Source organism: Salvia splendens, chromosome 12 (genome assembly GCF_004379255.2).
Source record: "Salvia splendens isolate huo1 chromosome 12, SspV2, whole genome shotgun sequence".
Taxonomy (NCBI): Eukaryota; Viridiplantae; Streptophyta; class Magnoliopsida; order Lamiales; family Lamiaceae; genus Salvia; species Salvia splendens.
The window spans coordinates 852746-869088 of NC_056043.1; the positions used below are offsets into that span (position 1 = coordinate 852746).

General features: G+C 37.4%; 2 protein-coding genes and 1 pseudogene across 2 annotated transcripts; 1 reads left to right on the top strand and 2 right to left on the bottom strand.

Annotated features, from left to right (window-relative positions):
• Window positions 1-4922: 4922 nt before the first annotated feature.
• LOC121758239 lies at window positions 4923-5796 on the bottom strand (annotated as a pseudogene).
• A 593-nt stretch (window positions 5797-6389) lies between these two features.
• On the top strand, window positions 6390-10130 carry LOC121758409 (bicyclogermacrene synthase-like). Its single transcript, XM_042153817.1, has 7 exons — window positions 6390-6547; window positions 6631-6907; window positions 7291-7666; window positions 8200-8415; window positions 8506-8644; window positions 9295-9546; window positions 9639-10130. Exons 1-7 carry the CDS (start codon window positions 6419-6421, stop codon window positions 9912-9914), a joined length of 1665 nt encoding a protein of 554 aa, XP_042009751.1. The 5' UTR covers window positions 6390-6418; the 3' UTR covers window positions 9915-10130.
• A 671-nt stretch (window positions 10131-10801) lies between these two features.
• LOC121756890 (premnaspirodiene oxygenase-like) lies at window positions 10802-13460 on the bottom strand. The gene is made up of 2 exons (XM_042152314.1): window positions 12498-13460; window positions 10802-11505 (listed from the first exon to the last, which is right to left on the bottom strand). The coding sequence occupies exons 1-2, from the start codon at window positions 13404-13406 to the stop codon at window positions 10888-10890; spliced, it is 1527 nt and encodes a 508-aa protein (XP_042008248.1). The 5' UTR covers window positions 13407-13460; the 3' UTR covers window positions 10802-10887.
• Between the last annotated feature and the right edge of the window lie 2883 nt (window positions 13461-16343).

Genomic DNA, 16343 nt, shown 5'->3' on the forward strand with positions numbered 1-16343 from the left:
CTGGTGTGTTCCCTGTGATGATTATGTTTGTGTTTCTTGTTGCTGAGTTGTTGTTATTAATAAGCCACCCCTGTACTAAGGTTAGGAGGCTTATGTGTCCATGATTAAAACATGCTATCTGAGGGATTAAGCTGAGAAAACCATACAAAATCATTATACAAACACATTCACACTACAAGTCACCCTTAGAAGCCACCCCTATACAGGTTTGGAGGCTGCCCTATGATGAAAGCTTTCTGAGGGATTAGGATTTTAGAAGCCACCCCTGTGCTTAGGTTTGGAGGCTTTACAAAATGACAAAAACAGTTGAATAGGAGTAAGCCACACCTAATTCTGAGGCTTACTCAACCAACTGACAAAAAGTATGATTCCTACATTCTGAATTAGAAGCCCACAGCTTCTGTGACACCTGAGATGTCATAGTTTGTACTCACATCATGTTCTGGCTGTTAGAGGTATGCCACAGCAGCCTTCACAACTCCTTCTTCAACCTCTAATGCCACTGGCAGTGTCCCAATCCTAGTTAACCTCTCTTTATTCATGTGTGGAGTTTTGTAGTCATTACCCCCTTGCACCTTAAGAATCTCAGTTAGACAACCTTGTAGAGTGAGGAAAACATTGTTGAGTGTGTATGGGCTAAGTTCATCAAAGGAGCTATGCACATTCCTTAACAAGTCATCCACACCCTTAGCTACCTTATCATCTCGTAGAGATTGGATTGCTCTAAAATAACCCAAATCCAACACATTGCAATCTGGAGATTGTGGTGGTTGGCACCTTATATGGAACTGGAACCCATCTGTGGATGCAACTGACAGAAAGTCAGCATCGTTGTGGTGTATATGAGACTTGGCATTGTCTTGTTGAATGAAAATCTCCTTACGTATATTTTCTGGCCACTTTGCCTTGATTGCTGGTATGATCTATACATATATGATCTGTTAATATGTGTTTGTATACATAAGGGAAAAAATAAAGTGTACCTTCTGAATTATGCACTCTCTCATCACTTCCTTGTTCACTGATTGAATGGGTTTTGTCTCCAGAGTCCCTCTTGGTCTGTTCTTAGATCTTCTCTTTGCTGGCTCCATAGTTGTGAATGGAAAAATGCCTATCTTTCCATCAAAAATGACTTCCCCATTTTCTGCAAAATGAGGTCTACACACAGCACACATAAACATCACCTTTGTGATGAACCGCTTTGATTTACATGATCTGTATGGCTCATTTTCATCTGGCAGCAGGTAGTATCTATCTGAGGTTTTAGTCATGTAAACCATTTTTCATCTATATGCACAACATTGTGCATTGGGTGATATTTTAGCATACCATTTACTATGAGTGGTTGAATATGGCTTAAACCCCATCTCATTCTTGCAACTTTGTTTGAAGCAGTAAGTAGAGGCTTCATGGCATTTGTGTGTGGCCTTAGATGGTTTTGTTTCACAAACCTACCAACTGTGCTCTTACTTACATCAAGTTTTGAAGCAAGCTTACGGATGTTAGATCTCTCAAGAACTGACAACTCTCTTACCTTGCCAGCATCAAGATGGAATTTGTCTTTGTGCTCGTAGCCCTTAACTCTGCCCTTTATGTTGACAGGTACTCCACTATGAATTTGGACTTTTGCTTCTGCCCATATTCTCTGGGATGTCTTCCTGCTAACTCCAAACTCTGTTGCTGCCTTTTGAATAGCTCCATATGGTACTTCTCCTGCCTGGCTCCATTGCAGCAGCCTTTGAGCTAGCAGATTTTTTTTGAGGCTTGGTATTATGCGATTTCCTCTATCTGACAGCTCCTCCTCCATAGCCCAGTGATGATATTTTTCTGAGTGCACTTAGTGATAAAAATCTCAAGTTGTGGTTAGATCTAGTCCTTATATAGCTATGTGTAGGTTGATGTTCCCTCCATCTCTGTGTGTATAAAATGTTCCCTCCATGGATTTGAATTATTTTCCCTCCATTTTGGAGTTGGTAGTTGGGTTTATTCCCTCTCAAATTGTATGGAATAGGGTAGTAGCCCCTAATGTATTCAAAGGCAGAGGCATGGTTAAATGTATGAGCTTCATCTCTCAAATTTTTGTTGATCATTTTTTTATAGACACTATAGTTTGTTGAATTTGCTGGGTGACTTACTGAAATTTTTGTTTAATGGTTGAATCACAAAATTTATTCATCACATTAATTAGCAGTAACTTTTTAATCACATTAATTAAGTAATCACAAACAATATTTAGTCACATTAATTTCGCATTAAATAATTCACATTAATTTCGCATTAAATAATTACTCATCTGCACGAATTAATTATTCTAACTATGTAAACACAATAAATTCACATTAAATTTTTATTCACAGAATTTATAATCACATCAATTAATTAATCACATTATTTTTTTATGTCAAAATTAATGGAGTACAAAACTTGCATAAAACCATTTATACCTTATTTGTACAACAATAAAACAAAAGCATTCATGTGGGACCCAAACTCCACTACACTCCTTCATTTAATATAAAGTCAAACTACTTCTTAAAATCCGTGCCCGGTCAAACCGGGATGAATTTTGGGGGACGGAGGTAGTATTTATCAGTTGATACATGTACATGTAAATTGGAGATAATTTGAGTTTTATTTATTTTGCATGTACAAACTATACACGTGGGCCTAGCAATTAATTAAAGAATAAAGTAGTTGAGGGTTTTGAAGAAAGGAGGCGTGACTTTTACTTGGGCAAGAAAGAAAAAAAAAAGATATAAAAAGGGATTGAGAAAAGGAGCAGCCGCCATTTTTTTTACCATACGACACAAAGAGAAACAGAGCATTAAGCAATTGAGGAGGAGAGCTATTCTAGAGGAATTCAGCGTGAGGAAATTAAGTGAGAAGAGAAAGGAGAAAATTCCAGCCATCATTTACTCTAAATTTACTCCATGGTTTCTAGGGTTTTATCTCCATTTATCATTGTTCTTGATTTAATTATGTTAGGCTAAGAATCCTGTGTTACTCCAAACACGCAGTATGACATTTTGATTTCGTGATTTATTCTATGCTCGTTTTTATCTCATGTTCGTTATTACTACTTATTTAATTGAATGAATTTATTACTTTAGGTGCATCTTTAGTAATAATTCTATAGTCTTGATTTAATGTCTCTTTAGCTTGAATTGTGATGGATTGTGGTGGTAATGAATTATCTATTGGAATTGTTTAGATAACAACTTGATAATGGATTTTGATCTTAATTGCAATTGTACTTTGAATCTCGCGCTTCCGTAGGGTTCTTAGGATTATTGAATTTGGTTTAGAGAGTAAGTGTTTAGCTATTCTTTGACTAGTTGATGCTTAGCATGTTTAGTGCTTGTAGGTTGAATAATTTTAAATTGTATCGAACGTATGAGATAGAATTGAATGCATAGGATAAATCCGTGTCTTGTTTACAAGTGTTTGGAGTAACAATTGTCTCACTTGTGTTAATTTGAATTCAACTTTATTTTTCATTATTTTCAGAAAACAAACTTCAAACAAAAGCCTTCATCTTTACTGTTATTTTTATTTATTTGGAGTTAAACGAACTTACCTTCCCTGTGGATCGACACCTTAAATTACTACACACGAAGCTGTACTCTTGCAGTAAAGTGGTAATATTAGGGATAATTTTGTGAACTTGAGTGCATATCTATTCTGATTTAAAAAGACCTAAAATTACACATCAGCTGTGGCGCAGCAAGGATTTTAATGCGGGCCCAAGCGACAGCGACTACTAACACAGTTATGGAGTCGTCGGAAGCAGTTGCAGCATTGGCAGTAGTGGGTTGCGAGCGAGATGGGAAACGATAGAGATAGCTAAATTAAGGATGGACGAAAAAAACTAGGGATATATGTTGTGATTATCAGTAGAAGTAGCGGCAACGTCCAAATAACCACTTGTCTAGGAAAACACCGCGCCAAATAAACTCTACTCTTGGCAAATTTTCTTATCGCTTACAAGGTGAGCCTCATTCTCTTCTAATATTATTCTAAGTGAGCCTCATTCTTTACTAACATTACTCCAATCACTTTTTCTTTCTATCTCTTTTATGCTTTATCAATTTCGCATTTCCCTAAAGTCTATATGTTGAGTTCTAAGTTAAATTTTGGTATGAGTATAAGATATATTTATACGTACTAGTGCTAAGGGAGATGATTAAATTATAACTAATTTTAAATGCATAATTAGAGAACTCAAATTTAAATCACGATAGGAGCAATTTTAATCCACTATAATGGCGTTTTGCTTCACTATGTGTTTTTAACTTCCTGTTGTGAACTAAAACGTCTTTATAGTGACTAAATCTCTATTATTGTGAACTAAATTCATATTCTCGAATTAAGTAGTGCTTGCCCATAACACCACTCTAAATGCTAATATATATCATCATTTTAAATGCTAGTTATTGAAAACAATTTAAGTTTGACACGAGTTTTAATAAATGTTATGTTAGTGTGTTTTGTGAGTAGAAAATTACTACATCCGGTTTCCTAAGAATATAATCTCTTTCTATTTTTGGTCTATTTCCTAAAAATAAAAATATTCTCTTTCAACTTTATATTCATATTACTCCTGCCGTCCCACAAGAATATGCGCTCTTTCCTTTTTAGTCTGTCCCACAATAATATGCATTTTCCAATTTTGGAAACTCTCTTCTCTAATAAGGTAGGACCCATTCCCCATTAACAATACTTTAATTATTTTTTATCTCTACATCTCTCTTACTTTACCAATTTTGCATTAAAACACATGTCGAACCCAAAGTATATGTTCTTTAGGGATGGAGAAAGTATATTTTAAGACCAATAAATAAAATAGAACCCACACCATTAATTTTTTTTCTAAATAAAGAAACAATTTCTTTAAACAATTTATTAAAATAAGGAAGGGTACTTTATATCATGCATCATCTAATGCATACATTTTTTGAAACAATTTATTAAAATATGTTTACAAAAACACATTGATTAACTAGTTTGATAGGTCGAATGGCTCCGCAATCATCCCACCATCCACCGCCAAATCAACTCCGGTGACAAACGCCGCCTCATCCGAAGCCAGAAACGCCACCGCATCCGCCACATTCTCCGCCGTGAGCGTCTCCCCTTTCAAGCTCGTGTAGGGTCCGATATACGTGTCCACATCCGCCGCCGTCAGGATTCCGTATTTTGCAAGAAAAGGCGTGAGCACCACCGCCGGCGACACGCTGTTCACCCGAATCCCGTGCTTCCCGAGCTGCAAACTCGCCGACCGCATCAGTCCCAGCACCGCCCACTTCGACATCCCGTAGTCCGTCCAGTTCTGCGACGCCTTCCCCGCCGACGCGCTGGCGTTGCAGATGATAGAACCTCTCGTCCCCAATTCCACCATCTTACGCGCCACCTGCTTCACGCACACCGCCACGCCACGCGCGTTCACGCGCATCACGCGCTAGTATTCTGAAAAATCCAGCTCTAGGAAGGTCTGAGGGGAGTCGCTGATGACGCCGGCGTTGCTGAACATTATGTCGAGGCCGCCGTACGTCGTCGTTGTCCATTCGACCATGGCCGCAACTTGTTCCCGTCCGCCACGTCGCATTGGACGTAGCTGCAGCGCTACAGGCCGATGGATTCGGCCACAGCCCGGCCTTTTTCGGATTGGATATTGGCGATCACCACCGCACGCGCCCCGTGATCGGCCAGGACGCGGGCGGTGGTCTCGCTGGCGCCACCTGTCACAATGGCTACTTTGCCTTGAAGCTTCTTATTGATCAAATTGTTTGCCATGTTTAGGAGTTACTAGATTTTAGGGTTTGATGATGTGAGATATGCCTATTTATAGATGGATTGTTTTCCATATAAAGGACTTGAAATTTAAGGTTGGTGAAATTTAGGTGTCGATTGTGGAAAAACTACACTTGTTTTGGAATTTTGGATAAGTCTTTATCAAGTTGTTTTCCATATAAAGGACTTGAAATTCAAGGTTGTTGAAATTTAGGTGTCTATTGTGACTTGTTTTGGAATTTTGGCTTAAGTTTTTATCACTAGTAAAAGTTGATTCAATTGCGTTTCTTGAAATGTACTAACACAGCCCAGAATACCTTCCACGTACATTTCTCCATATGAAACACCAACCATCTTCACACACATGCTTGATTAGAAACATAAATATGGTGGGCGGAAATATGTGCAAAAAAAAAGATTAGGCACATGAATTTGGACTTTAGAATGTGGAAACTAAGCACATTCATGCGTTTAGATTTAAGATTGTAGAAATTAAGCACTGCACGCATTTAGAATATTCAATTTTTTTAGTAAGGTTTGTAACTATAAATATATGGACATAAACCATAAAAATTACCAACATCTATCACTCTCTTATACATACACTTGCTTCCAAGCATATTGTAACATGGAAAATTATTCGCTGCCCGTTTCTGCAATCACGAATGGCAAGAGCTTAGACGAAATTCGTAAATCCGCAAAATATCATCCTTCCATTTGGGGAGACTTCTTTCTCAAATATAATTCAGATAACACGGTTTGTATACATATATATTTTTAACAAACAAATTTCATTTGTTATATTCTTAATTCTCATGTTTTTTGCGTTGCAATGTATAGAAAATTAGTGATGTTGAACAAGAGGAACTCGCAAAACAGAAAGAAATGGTCAGAAAAATGCTCTTTCAAACACCGGACGATTCAACATGTAAATTAGAACTCATCGATGCGATTCAGCGTCTGGGAGTGGAATATCACTTCGAAAAAGAAATCGGGGAATCCTTGAAATATATTCATGACAATTACAAGCTGCAAATTAGCAAAGACAATGATGATTTAAGCATTGTGGCTCTTCGTTTTCGTCTGCTTAGACAACAAGGTTACAACGTCCCATGTGGTAAGATCATGTCCTACTCTTTCAATATTATTTTTTAGCTATTAAATAGAGGATTGAGATGTGTATATACCCTCGTATATAGTTCAACTTGGTTAAGATTATTACTCCATTTGCTCCATATTAATTGTTCCATGGTTTGACCGGTGTAGATTTTGAGAAATTATTTGACTTTATTAAGAACAGTGGGATGAAAAAATTAGAGAAAATGTAAGTCGTATATTTATGGTAAAAATGTATTAGTGGAATATGAGGTCTAGTTACGAAATATAGTGAAATTGAAAGGTAAAATTTATTGGGGACCTGACGAAAATGGTAAAATGAAACAATTAATGACGAGGAGAGAGTAGTTAATTGTGATAAACTAACACCTTTACTTGAAACAGACGTGTTCTGTAAATTCACTGACGATAACGGAGATTATGTGGCGTCGTTGAGAAACAACATCGAAGGTTTGTTGAACTTATACGAGGCGGCCCATCTTCTGAAACACGACGAGGAAATTCTGGACAAAGCGATAGAGTTTTGTTCGTCACATCTTCAAACAGAACTCCACAAGGTGACTGATGTTTCTCTCTCGAAACGTGTTAAAGAAGCTCTGAAGATGCCCAATCGCAAGGCACTCACAAGATTGAGTGCTAGAAAGTTCATGGACGTGTATGAAGAAGACGAATGGCATAATGAAACCCTGCTGAAATTTGTAAAATTGGATTTCAACATAGTGCAAAAGATGCACCAGATAGAGCTGAGTGATGCTACAAGGTCATATATTATTGCACTCTATTTATTTAAATTTCTATATATATCTAGGGTTTCACTGCACTTGTAAGTGAGGCTGACAATTTTCGACATGAATATGCATGATAATTTGGTTTCAATTCGGATAGCCCATTAAAAAATAATATTATTATTTTAATTATTTATACTTTTTTTAAAAAAAATTATGCTTTAATTTTATTCTCTAGGTTCTTGTAAATCAGGTTTAAATCGTGTAAATGTTGTTTAAAAATGAGGTTTAATCGCGCAATACAGATTTTTATCGTGTAATGTCAGGTTGAGATCGTTATCGTGTCGTGTCAACCCATTTATATCATGTAGTTAACGAGTTTGTGTTGGGTGGGGTCATGTTCGGGTTTGAAGGTAACTCTTCAAGTTTGTGTTCGGATTGACAGTTTTTTAAAGTCAAGTTTGGGTTATGCCTTATTGGGTTGGATCGTTATCAAGTTGATCCAATAACGATCCAACCCTCCCAATTTTTGTGTGAACCTAATTTATGCTCTGAAATATGATTCAAGGTGGTGGAAGAAATTCGACGTGGAGAATAAAATGCCGTATGCAAGAGATAGAATTGCGGAATGCTTCCTTTGGTCTGTGGGAGTTCTTTTTGAGCCATGCTATGCTAGAGCAAGAAAAATATTGGTGAAAGCCCTAAGCATAGCTTCCATTGTTGATGACACATATGAATATGCAACCCTAGATGAACTACAGATCCTCACAGACACTGTTGAACGGTTCGATATCATTTTTCGATTAATTTTTCATCCTTTTAAAAAAAATTGACCTAATAATATTTTTGTTCTCATTTTTTTTTCGTGTGTCAGATGGGATGTGAATGAGACTTTGAAGGATTTGCCACCATGCATCCAAATGTGCTACAGAAGCCTTATTGACACTTATGTTGATTTTGAAAATGAACTTGAGAAGGATGAATCCTACCGAATTCAATATGCAATTCAAGACGTATTCAATCTTGTCCCTAGCTATATATTACTCCATCCGTCCCACCTCAAGTGATTCGTATTCTTTTTCGGACCGTGCCAACTAAAGTGATGCATTTTTTTTTCGCAAAAACCCACATTTTTTTATTTCTCTACCTTTTCGTCTCTCCTACATTATTATCTCTTTATTTAAGCACTAAACAACACTTCCTATAGTCTCGTGTCCAAAAGGATCGCCTCACCTGAGGCGGGACGAAGGGAGTATCAAATAATGTGTTATAAAGATGGGCGAATTAAGAAAAAACCATGAAATATGGTCAATTTTAAAAATCACTGATTAAAAACAAGAAACCTTTTTGGTGAACTTGTATTCGATATGACAACTGAGAAATCATAAAGAAAATGACGTTTGGTTGAAAAAAAATTCAATAATATATTATACGTAGTTGACTAGATTCTTTTCGCCATGGGTGATTTTTCTAGCTGATTATGTTGTTGATTTTTAAAGTTGCTGACACATACAAAATTTCTTGGTTTTTATGACCGATTTCTAGGTTTTTCTTGCTGATTTCAAAGTTGCGTGACATATCAAAATTGACCAAATTTCATAATTTTAGGATATTAAGTTTACACTCGAAATGTTAATTTTATCTTATTGGAATTATTTTACAGATGCAAAAACTAGGGAGGGCGTATTTTGACGAAACAAAATGGTTGTATAACAATTTTTATGTTCCAACACTAGACGAGTATTTGAAGGTGGCTCTCATAACTTCCGGTTACATGATGGCATCAACAACTTCTTTGGTGGGCATGAGTGACCAAGTTAGCAAAAAAGATTTCGATTGGATCGTAACCGAACCTCTAATTGTTCGAGCCGCATCAGTAATTTGTCGATTAACGGATGACTTAGTTGGAGATCAGGTATGTGGTATACATTAGTATTAGAGTCTGTGATGGTCTAGTGGCAGAGTGGTTAATGTTCGTTAGCAAATCCTGACACCAAATTATTGTAGTTCCAGCAGAAACCCTCGTCTCAAATTTGTTACATGAAACAATATGGAGTGCCACACGAGGAAGCTCGTGCTCAAGTTAAGAAACGGGTGAGGAACGCATGGAAGGATATAAATCAAGAATGCCTTGAGCCAAGACCCGCGTCTGTGTCGATTCTTATGCGTGTTGTCAATCTTGCTCGCGTCATAAACCTACTCTATTCAGATGCCGATTGCTATACTGATCCCAACAAATCCAAAGCATGGGTAAAGATGGTGCTCATTGAGCCCGTGGTGTGATATGAAACGGTCCATGCATGAACCGAGCAACGGGAAGCCATCAACAATGAATCACAGTTCAATTGAGACACAATGTTGGCGCCAAAAAGTGCTTCATAGGTCATGTATGAGTCTTTGAGTCCTCTACTTTAATTTTATTTTGTTATTTAATAAATGTTCTGGGTTTTCTTTGTCGGTTCTTTCCCAGATCGAATAAGTGAGTCAAACCGCATAGGGTCTTTAAACAATAAATATGTAATCCTTATAAGATTAAGATATGAAATATATAAATTTATCTAATCTCTCTCTCTCTTTGGTTTAAAACCCGAACCCTCCGATAATGAGTACCGCATTCGTGTTCATCCTCCCCTCTCAATGGTGACCATCCATCGAGTTGATTTTCCGAATTCAAGCTTATTTTGATTATTTATAAACTCGTATTTCTGTCGGTTTGATTGGCTTGTTGATAAGCTCTGTATTTTCTATCTTCTCAAATTTTATCAAACCAATGAAGTGTATGAGTTGATGAATATTTAATTTATTCTTCTCAAATTTTATCAAACCAATGAAGTGTATGAGTTGATGAATATTTAATTTATTCTTCAATGCGAAATAAATTCACATCGACTAATGATGTCAAGACGGCTCGAACTCGGCACCTTATGCAATATTGTCTAAGCTCCCTGCCGCTAGGACAAAGGCTCTCGACTGAATGGAAACTTGGATGTTCTAATTTTGTAGTATGATAAAATCGATTTTTTTTTTCAATATAAAATGACTTGTTATAGAACAAGCTTGGAGCGGGCATAGATAGTGCTGGTCTTGGGCCTCTAGTCGAGACTGGGCATACATGGAGTGGGATACATGGAGCTGGGTGAGTATATAAACAGACATAAAAAACCTGACTATTTCCACCGAACAGTTGGTGTGCAATATTGGAGATAGAGAGGTCCCTTGGTAATAGCAAGTTTTACATTAACAGTCCATTAACATGCTAATAAGCTAATTTATACGGAGTGGCGACCACAAATAACTTCTGTTTTCTCGGAGCTGATAGCCCTACAGTTTCAATCATGTCCAAATCCTCAGCCCTGACACCTTCCGGAAGCTTCCAATCGAAGTGGTAGAGCATCTGGGCTAGAGCCGACTCCACAGTAGCCAAGCCGAACGTCATCCCGGGGCACATTCTTTTTCCAGTTCCAAACGGCAAATACTCAAAATCACCACCAGTAAAATCCACAGCATTATCCTCGAATCTCTCGGGCTCAAACTTCTCTGGATCTTTCCAATTCCTCGGGTCCCTCTGCATGGCCCATACATTTACCAACACCATCGCTCCAGCGGGTACGGTGTATCCATTGATCAAATGTTCCTCGTTGCTAGATCTAGGTATCATCGGACCTGGAGGGTGCAGCCTCAGAATCTCTTTGATCACCAGTTTTAGATATTTCATATTAGAAACGACGTTGTTTTGTTCAAAACTAGAGTTTCCTTTCATGGCTTGTCGTACTTCAGCTTGTACCTTGGCCATCGTGCGAGGGTGCCTCAATAGCTCTACCATGGCCCAGTCAACAGTTTCTGCTGAAGTATCAGTTCCACCTGTAAGTAAATCCTGCACATTGTAAAAGTCCAATTTTTGTTAAAGAAGACGTCAATCAAAGCTAGAATCAACAAAATCAAAGACAAATATAATTAAACAAATTTTGGAAGATTTCTTTGCTTACACCAAAAGAAAACAGCTATGGACATTTTTTTAGAGCAAAGGTTAATTTTGGTCCTAAACATTCACTTTTTGAAAAACAAGTCCATAACAAATGAAATTTTTGTCAAAGTGGTCCTTTTTACGGTTCCTTCAAAAAAATAACGGTCATACCACTGTGCAATTAGCGTTGACCATTAGTTTTTTAATGGAACCGTAAAAAAAATGACTACTTTGTCGACATTTTCATTTGTTATGAACCTTTTTTTTTTCCAAAAGTGAATATTTTTTACCAAATTTGTATTTAGGTCATATGTTTAGGACAAAAATTAACCTTTACTCTTTTTTTAAGACACTAATATGTGTTTCTAAATATACCACCGGCACACCCTCATTCTTATTGTGCAAACTACAATTAGATGACGTAAATGGAGATGTTCTAAAAAGCTAATTTTACAAATTGTACACTACAAAAAAATCGCAAGTTAGTGATGGATAATTCCGTCACTAATCAGCAAAATTTAGGCATGCTTAGTGACAGACTGAATATTGACATATCCGTCATTAAAAAGTTTGTAACTAAAAAATACTCCCTCCGTCCCCGAATAAGAGTTGCTAATTTCCATTTTGGGCCGTCCCCCATTAAGAGTCACTCTTCATATTTACCATAAATGGTAGTAGGCCTCACATTCCACTAACTCACTCCACTCACATTTTATTATAAAACCAATATAAAAATGTGGGCCCACATTTCACTAAATTTTTCAACCAACTTTTTTCTATATTTCATAAAATTCATGCCCGGTCAAAGAGCGACTCCTAGTAGGGGACGGATGGAGTATTAGTTTTAGAATCTCTTATTTTGACCGGACAGAAGGAGCAAAAAAATAGAGATGTCTACTTACAAACAGCACAGCCTTGATGTTGTGATTATCAATTGGAAACTTGAGCTCCTCTTCTTCCTTAACCCTAAGAAACACATCAACCAAATCCTCACCCCCAAACTCCGAATTCCCGAATCTCCGGCCATCCCCAGATGCAATTTTCGCCCGATTCCTCCTATGCCGGTCGATGATATCATCCAAAATCACATCAAGCTTGCGCCGCATCTTCTTCATATACCTCACCTTCCCCCAGCTCACCGCGGCCGCGATCCTCGACGACGGGAACAGATCCGTGATCTCAAATCCCGCCGCCATATGCAGCGTATCCGCGATCATCTTCATCAGCGTGTTACTATCCTCGCAGGCGCGGCCAAAGGCCGCCCGGCAAGTGATGGAGCTCGACAAGGAGAAGATCTTCTCTGTGAAATCGACAGAGCTTCCGGAAGATTCGCGCAGGGAATCGATCAGCCGAGCGGTCTCGTCTCGCCGGATTGATTCGAAAAGGCGCACCATTTTCGGGCTGAGAAGCTCGTTGATGCAGAGCTTCCGCATCTGGCGCCAGTAGTCGTTGAAGGGGCAGAAAACGACGTCGCTGCTGTTGTACCACATGATTTCTGTGGCAATGTTCTGAGGCCGGTTGGCGAAGCCGGGGTCGAGATCTTTCAGCATTTCTTTCGCGAGCTGTGGAGATGAGACGATGATGGCGTTGCGCTCGCCGAGCTTGAGGTGCATCAAGGGGCCGTGGTGGTTGGAGAGATCTCTGAAGCGGCGGAAGGGAGGGTTTCTCATCTGGTGAAGGTTTCCGATTATAGGAAGTTTTCGGGGGCCGGGTGGCAGCTGTTTCGTCGATTTGCTATTTTTGGATTTCTTCCATTTATTGAAGAAAAGGAAGATTGCAGCAAGAATGAGAGCTGTGATTAGGTAAAACATTTTTTTGATGGAATAATTGAAGAGGATAGATAGAATGGGTGCTATATACACCAAAAAAAAAATACTTAATCCACTAAACATTTTGAATAATTAGCATGAATTATTAATAAAATTTATTTTAGTAAATAACATTAAAATAGTATGGATGAAGGATGCCAGACGGTTGGCCTTTCACTTTCGTTTAATTTTATACTCTCTCGTCCCACTCTAACTGACGTTTTTTGAATGTCTCATCTAAATGACACATTTTTAAAAAATATAAATATCACTCTATCTAATTTTTTTGTCTTTATCCTCTCTCTATTTAATTTATAAAATAACACTACATAACAAAAGAAATACTTCACTTAGAAGTATGATATACGGTTTAGATTGCTTTTCAATCTGGTAGTAGTATTATTTTATTTTGAATGTACTGTACTCAATTCTTTTATTTTATTAATCGACTATTGAGTAATACACGACATATGCGCATGCAATGTTTCTTTCAAGCTTCTAGATGATATATTTTAATGTAAAAACGATACGTATTCCTAGCACTCAATAATTGCTTCCAACTGTTTGGCCGATGTAACTTATTACTCCCTCCCATCTCTATTAAATGTTTAATTTTATAATAAATATAAGTATATTAATGAATTAGTAGAATTTAAGGTCTACTTATTAAAAATAGTAAAAATAAAACATTTATTGAAAACTGTTCAAATAAGACAAATATGAGACTTATAAGATGAACGGAAGGAGTAACATTTTTTACCAACGACGGCTGGATTAATTTATTTTGTAGTTGAGGCAGTTGAAACTTTAATAAACAAATTTGAAAAGAAAATAAGGTGGGGTTGGCCTGGATCGGTATCATATTCCATATCCAACTCATAATTTATTATAATAGTCTCATATTCAATTCCTAGTTTGCCTTCATTTTACATATGTGGTCCAATCCTTCATCCACAATATACTATAGCAACATAGCATGCATGTTTATCAGCTAAATTATACGGCGTCGCAACTACAAATAAATTGTGTATTCTTGAAAATACTAGACCAAAATTTTCAGTACACTTCTAGTTAAACCAAAAATAAAATAAAATAAAATTCAAGCACTTTTTTATTTAATTGTAAACATCTTTCGTGAGTTGTGATCAATGTCGAACCAATTTTAAAGACCGAACTAGAGACCAAATATGGGCCATTAGATCTAGTTTTTTTGATAAGATGTGCTGCTGTGTAAATTTTTCGGTCTTCATTACAAGCACATTTTACTTCATTGTATAGGTTTATTACTTCATTCCGTACGTAATACCTTGAAACTACAACATGTTTTTACTTTCTTCCAGTAGGTTTTGAAATGATTCAACATATGTTTCATTTGAATTCATTGATCTGAGTTTTTACTTTATTTACATTAAAAAATGTAATTTATTCAAGTGCGTTGATTACTTCATTCAGAAACGTTATTACTTCATTGGATAAAGTTTTTACTTCATTCCAGTAGGACTTTCAATGCTTCTACACATACTTCATTTCAATAATTTATTACATCATCCCATGTGTTTATTACACCATATCAGCGTTGTGGCGGTGGTGATAGAAATTGTAGAGAGAAAGAATGGTACGCGACGGAGAAACCGCATTTACGTACTAGAATGAAGTAATAATCCTACTGGAATGAAGTAAAAACCTACTGGAATGAAGTAAAAATCTACTGGAATGAAGTTAAATCTTCGTAACATGTTAGTATGACTTATTTACCTTCGGATGAATTAAAATAGGCTCGTGATGAATGCGAAAATAATTGATAAATTTGTCTCTCTCATCCATAAAAAACTAGATCTAAAAACCCTAATTTGGTATGGTTCGGTGGTTCGGTCTTTAAGAGTGGATTTGTGAATAATGGGACTCCATCTTTCGTTGTCTATACATAGACATCGATTCTTTGGTAAGTAACACATCCTAATATCTAAATCCCAAATATGTCAAACAATTTGACGAAGAAAAAGCTTCAAGACAAAGTAGCTATTGTAACCGTTGATTAAATGGGCGTTGGTGGACTATTATTTGGGCTTGAGATTAATTCTGGCCAAAATTGTTTGGGATTCTGCTTTGCCCTAGCCCGTGTACTTGGCTGATACACACCCCTCACTCCACTCCACCGCCCAATCTTCTGTCTCTCACTTCTCTCTCTCTATATTCTCTGGCGATTGTGTTTTCCCTTTGAGTGTTATTCTTCTCCGATGGTTCTCCGGTTGACTCATTACTGTTTTTCACGGATATTTGACTCATTCTCTGGAGAAGCTAGGGTTTTCTGTTGAGAGGTTCTTTGTGAAGTGTGGTTCTGAGAGTGAATAGATCAAGTGTAGTGGAGTGGTTTGGGGTTGGAATCTGTGGTTTGTGAAGTGTTTTCACGGTTTGATTCAACGTTGCTCCCTTGGATCGTGGTTTTGGTGAATAGATCTGTACTCTTAGCGGGTGGCTGAGCCATAGCTACTAGATCTATGTGATTCCTTTGATTTCTCTCTATATTTTGTATTACTTGTATAGATCCAAGAGGACCTGGTTTCTTGTGTTACTAACGGTTTGATCTCAAGTGTGCAGACTCTTAGTGGCTTTAAGGCGCGCTCGGGTGATGATTGCATGGTCGAGTTCTTTAGCTTGTCACTGATTGTAATAGCTTGTATTTGTTTGTAATATCAGTCGATTGGTTGATAGTTTGATTGAGCTATCTTGTACAAGACCAAAGAGGTCTCGATAAATAGTGAATCCAAAGTAGTCTGATCCCTACAGTGGTATCAGAGCCACGGGGGGGACTTGCTTTGGCATGCCGAGTCGCTTAAGGAGGTGGCAAGTGGAACCCTCCCTCGAGTGGGGGTTTGCTCTGGTAAATTGGCTTAATCTCTCTGATTTTCAGTTTCTTGAATAGTGCCAAATATAGGATTG

Excerpts from the sequence above, each read along its gene's own strand:
- LOC121758409 (XM_042153817.1), top strand. The coding sequence starts at position 6,419 with ATGGAAAATTATTCGCTGCCCGTTTCTGCAATCACGAATGGCAAGAGC. Across the intron at positions 6,908-7,290 it reads AGGTTACAACGTCCCATGTG|ACGTGTTCTGTAAATTCACT; the intron begins GTAAGATCATGT and ends TACTTGAAACAG. Across the intron at positions 7,667-8,199 it reads GAGCTGAGTGATGCTACAAG|GTGGTGGAAGAAATTCGACG; the intron begins GTCATATATTAT and ends ATATGATTCAAG.
- LOC121756890 (XM_042152314.1), bottom strand. The coding sequence starts at position 13,406 with ATGTTTTACCTAATCACAGCTCTCATTCTTGCTGCAATCTTCCTTTTC. Across the intron at positions 11,506-12,497 it reads ACATCAAGGCTGTGCTGTTT|GATTTACTTACAGGTGGAAC; the intron begins GTAAGTAGACAT and ends TACAATGTGCAG.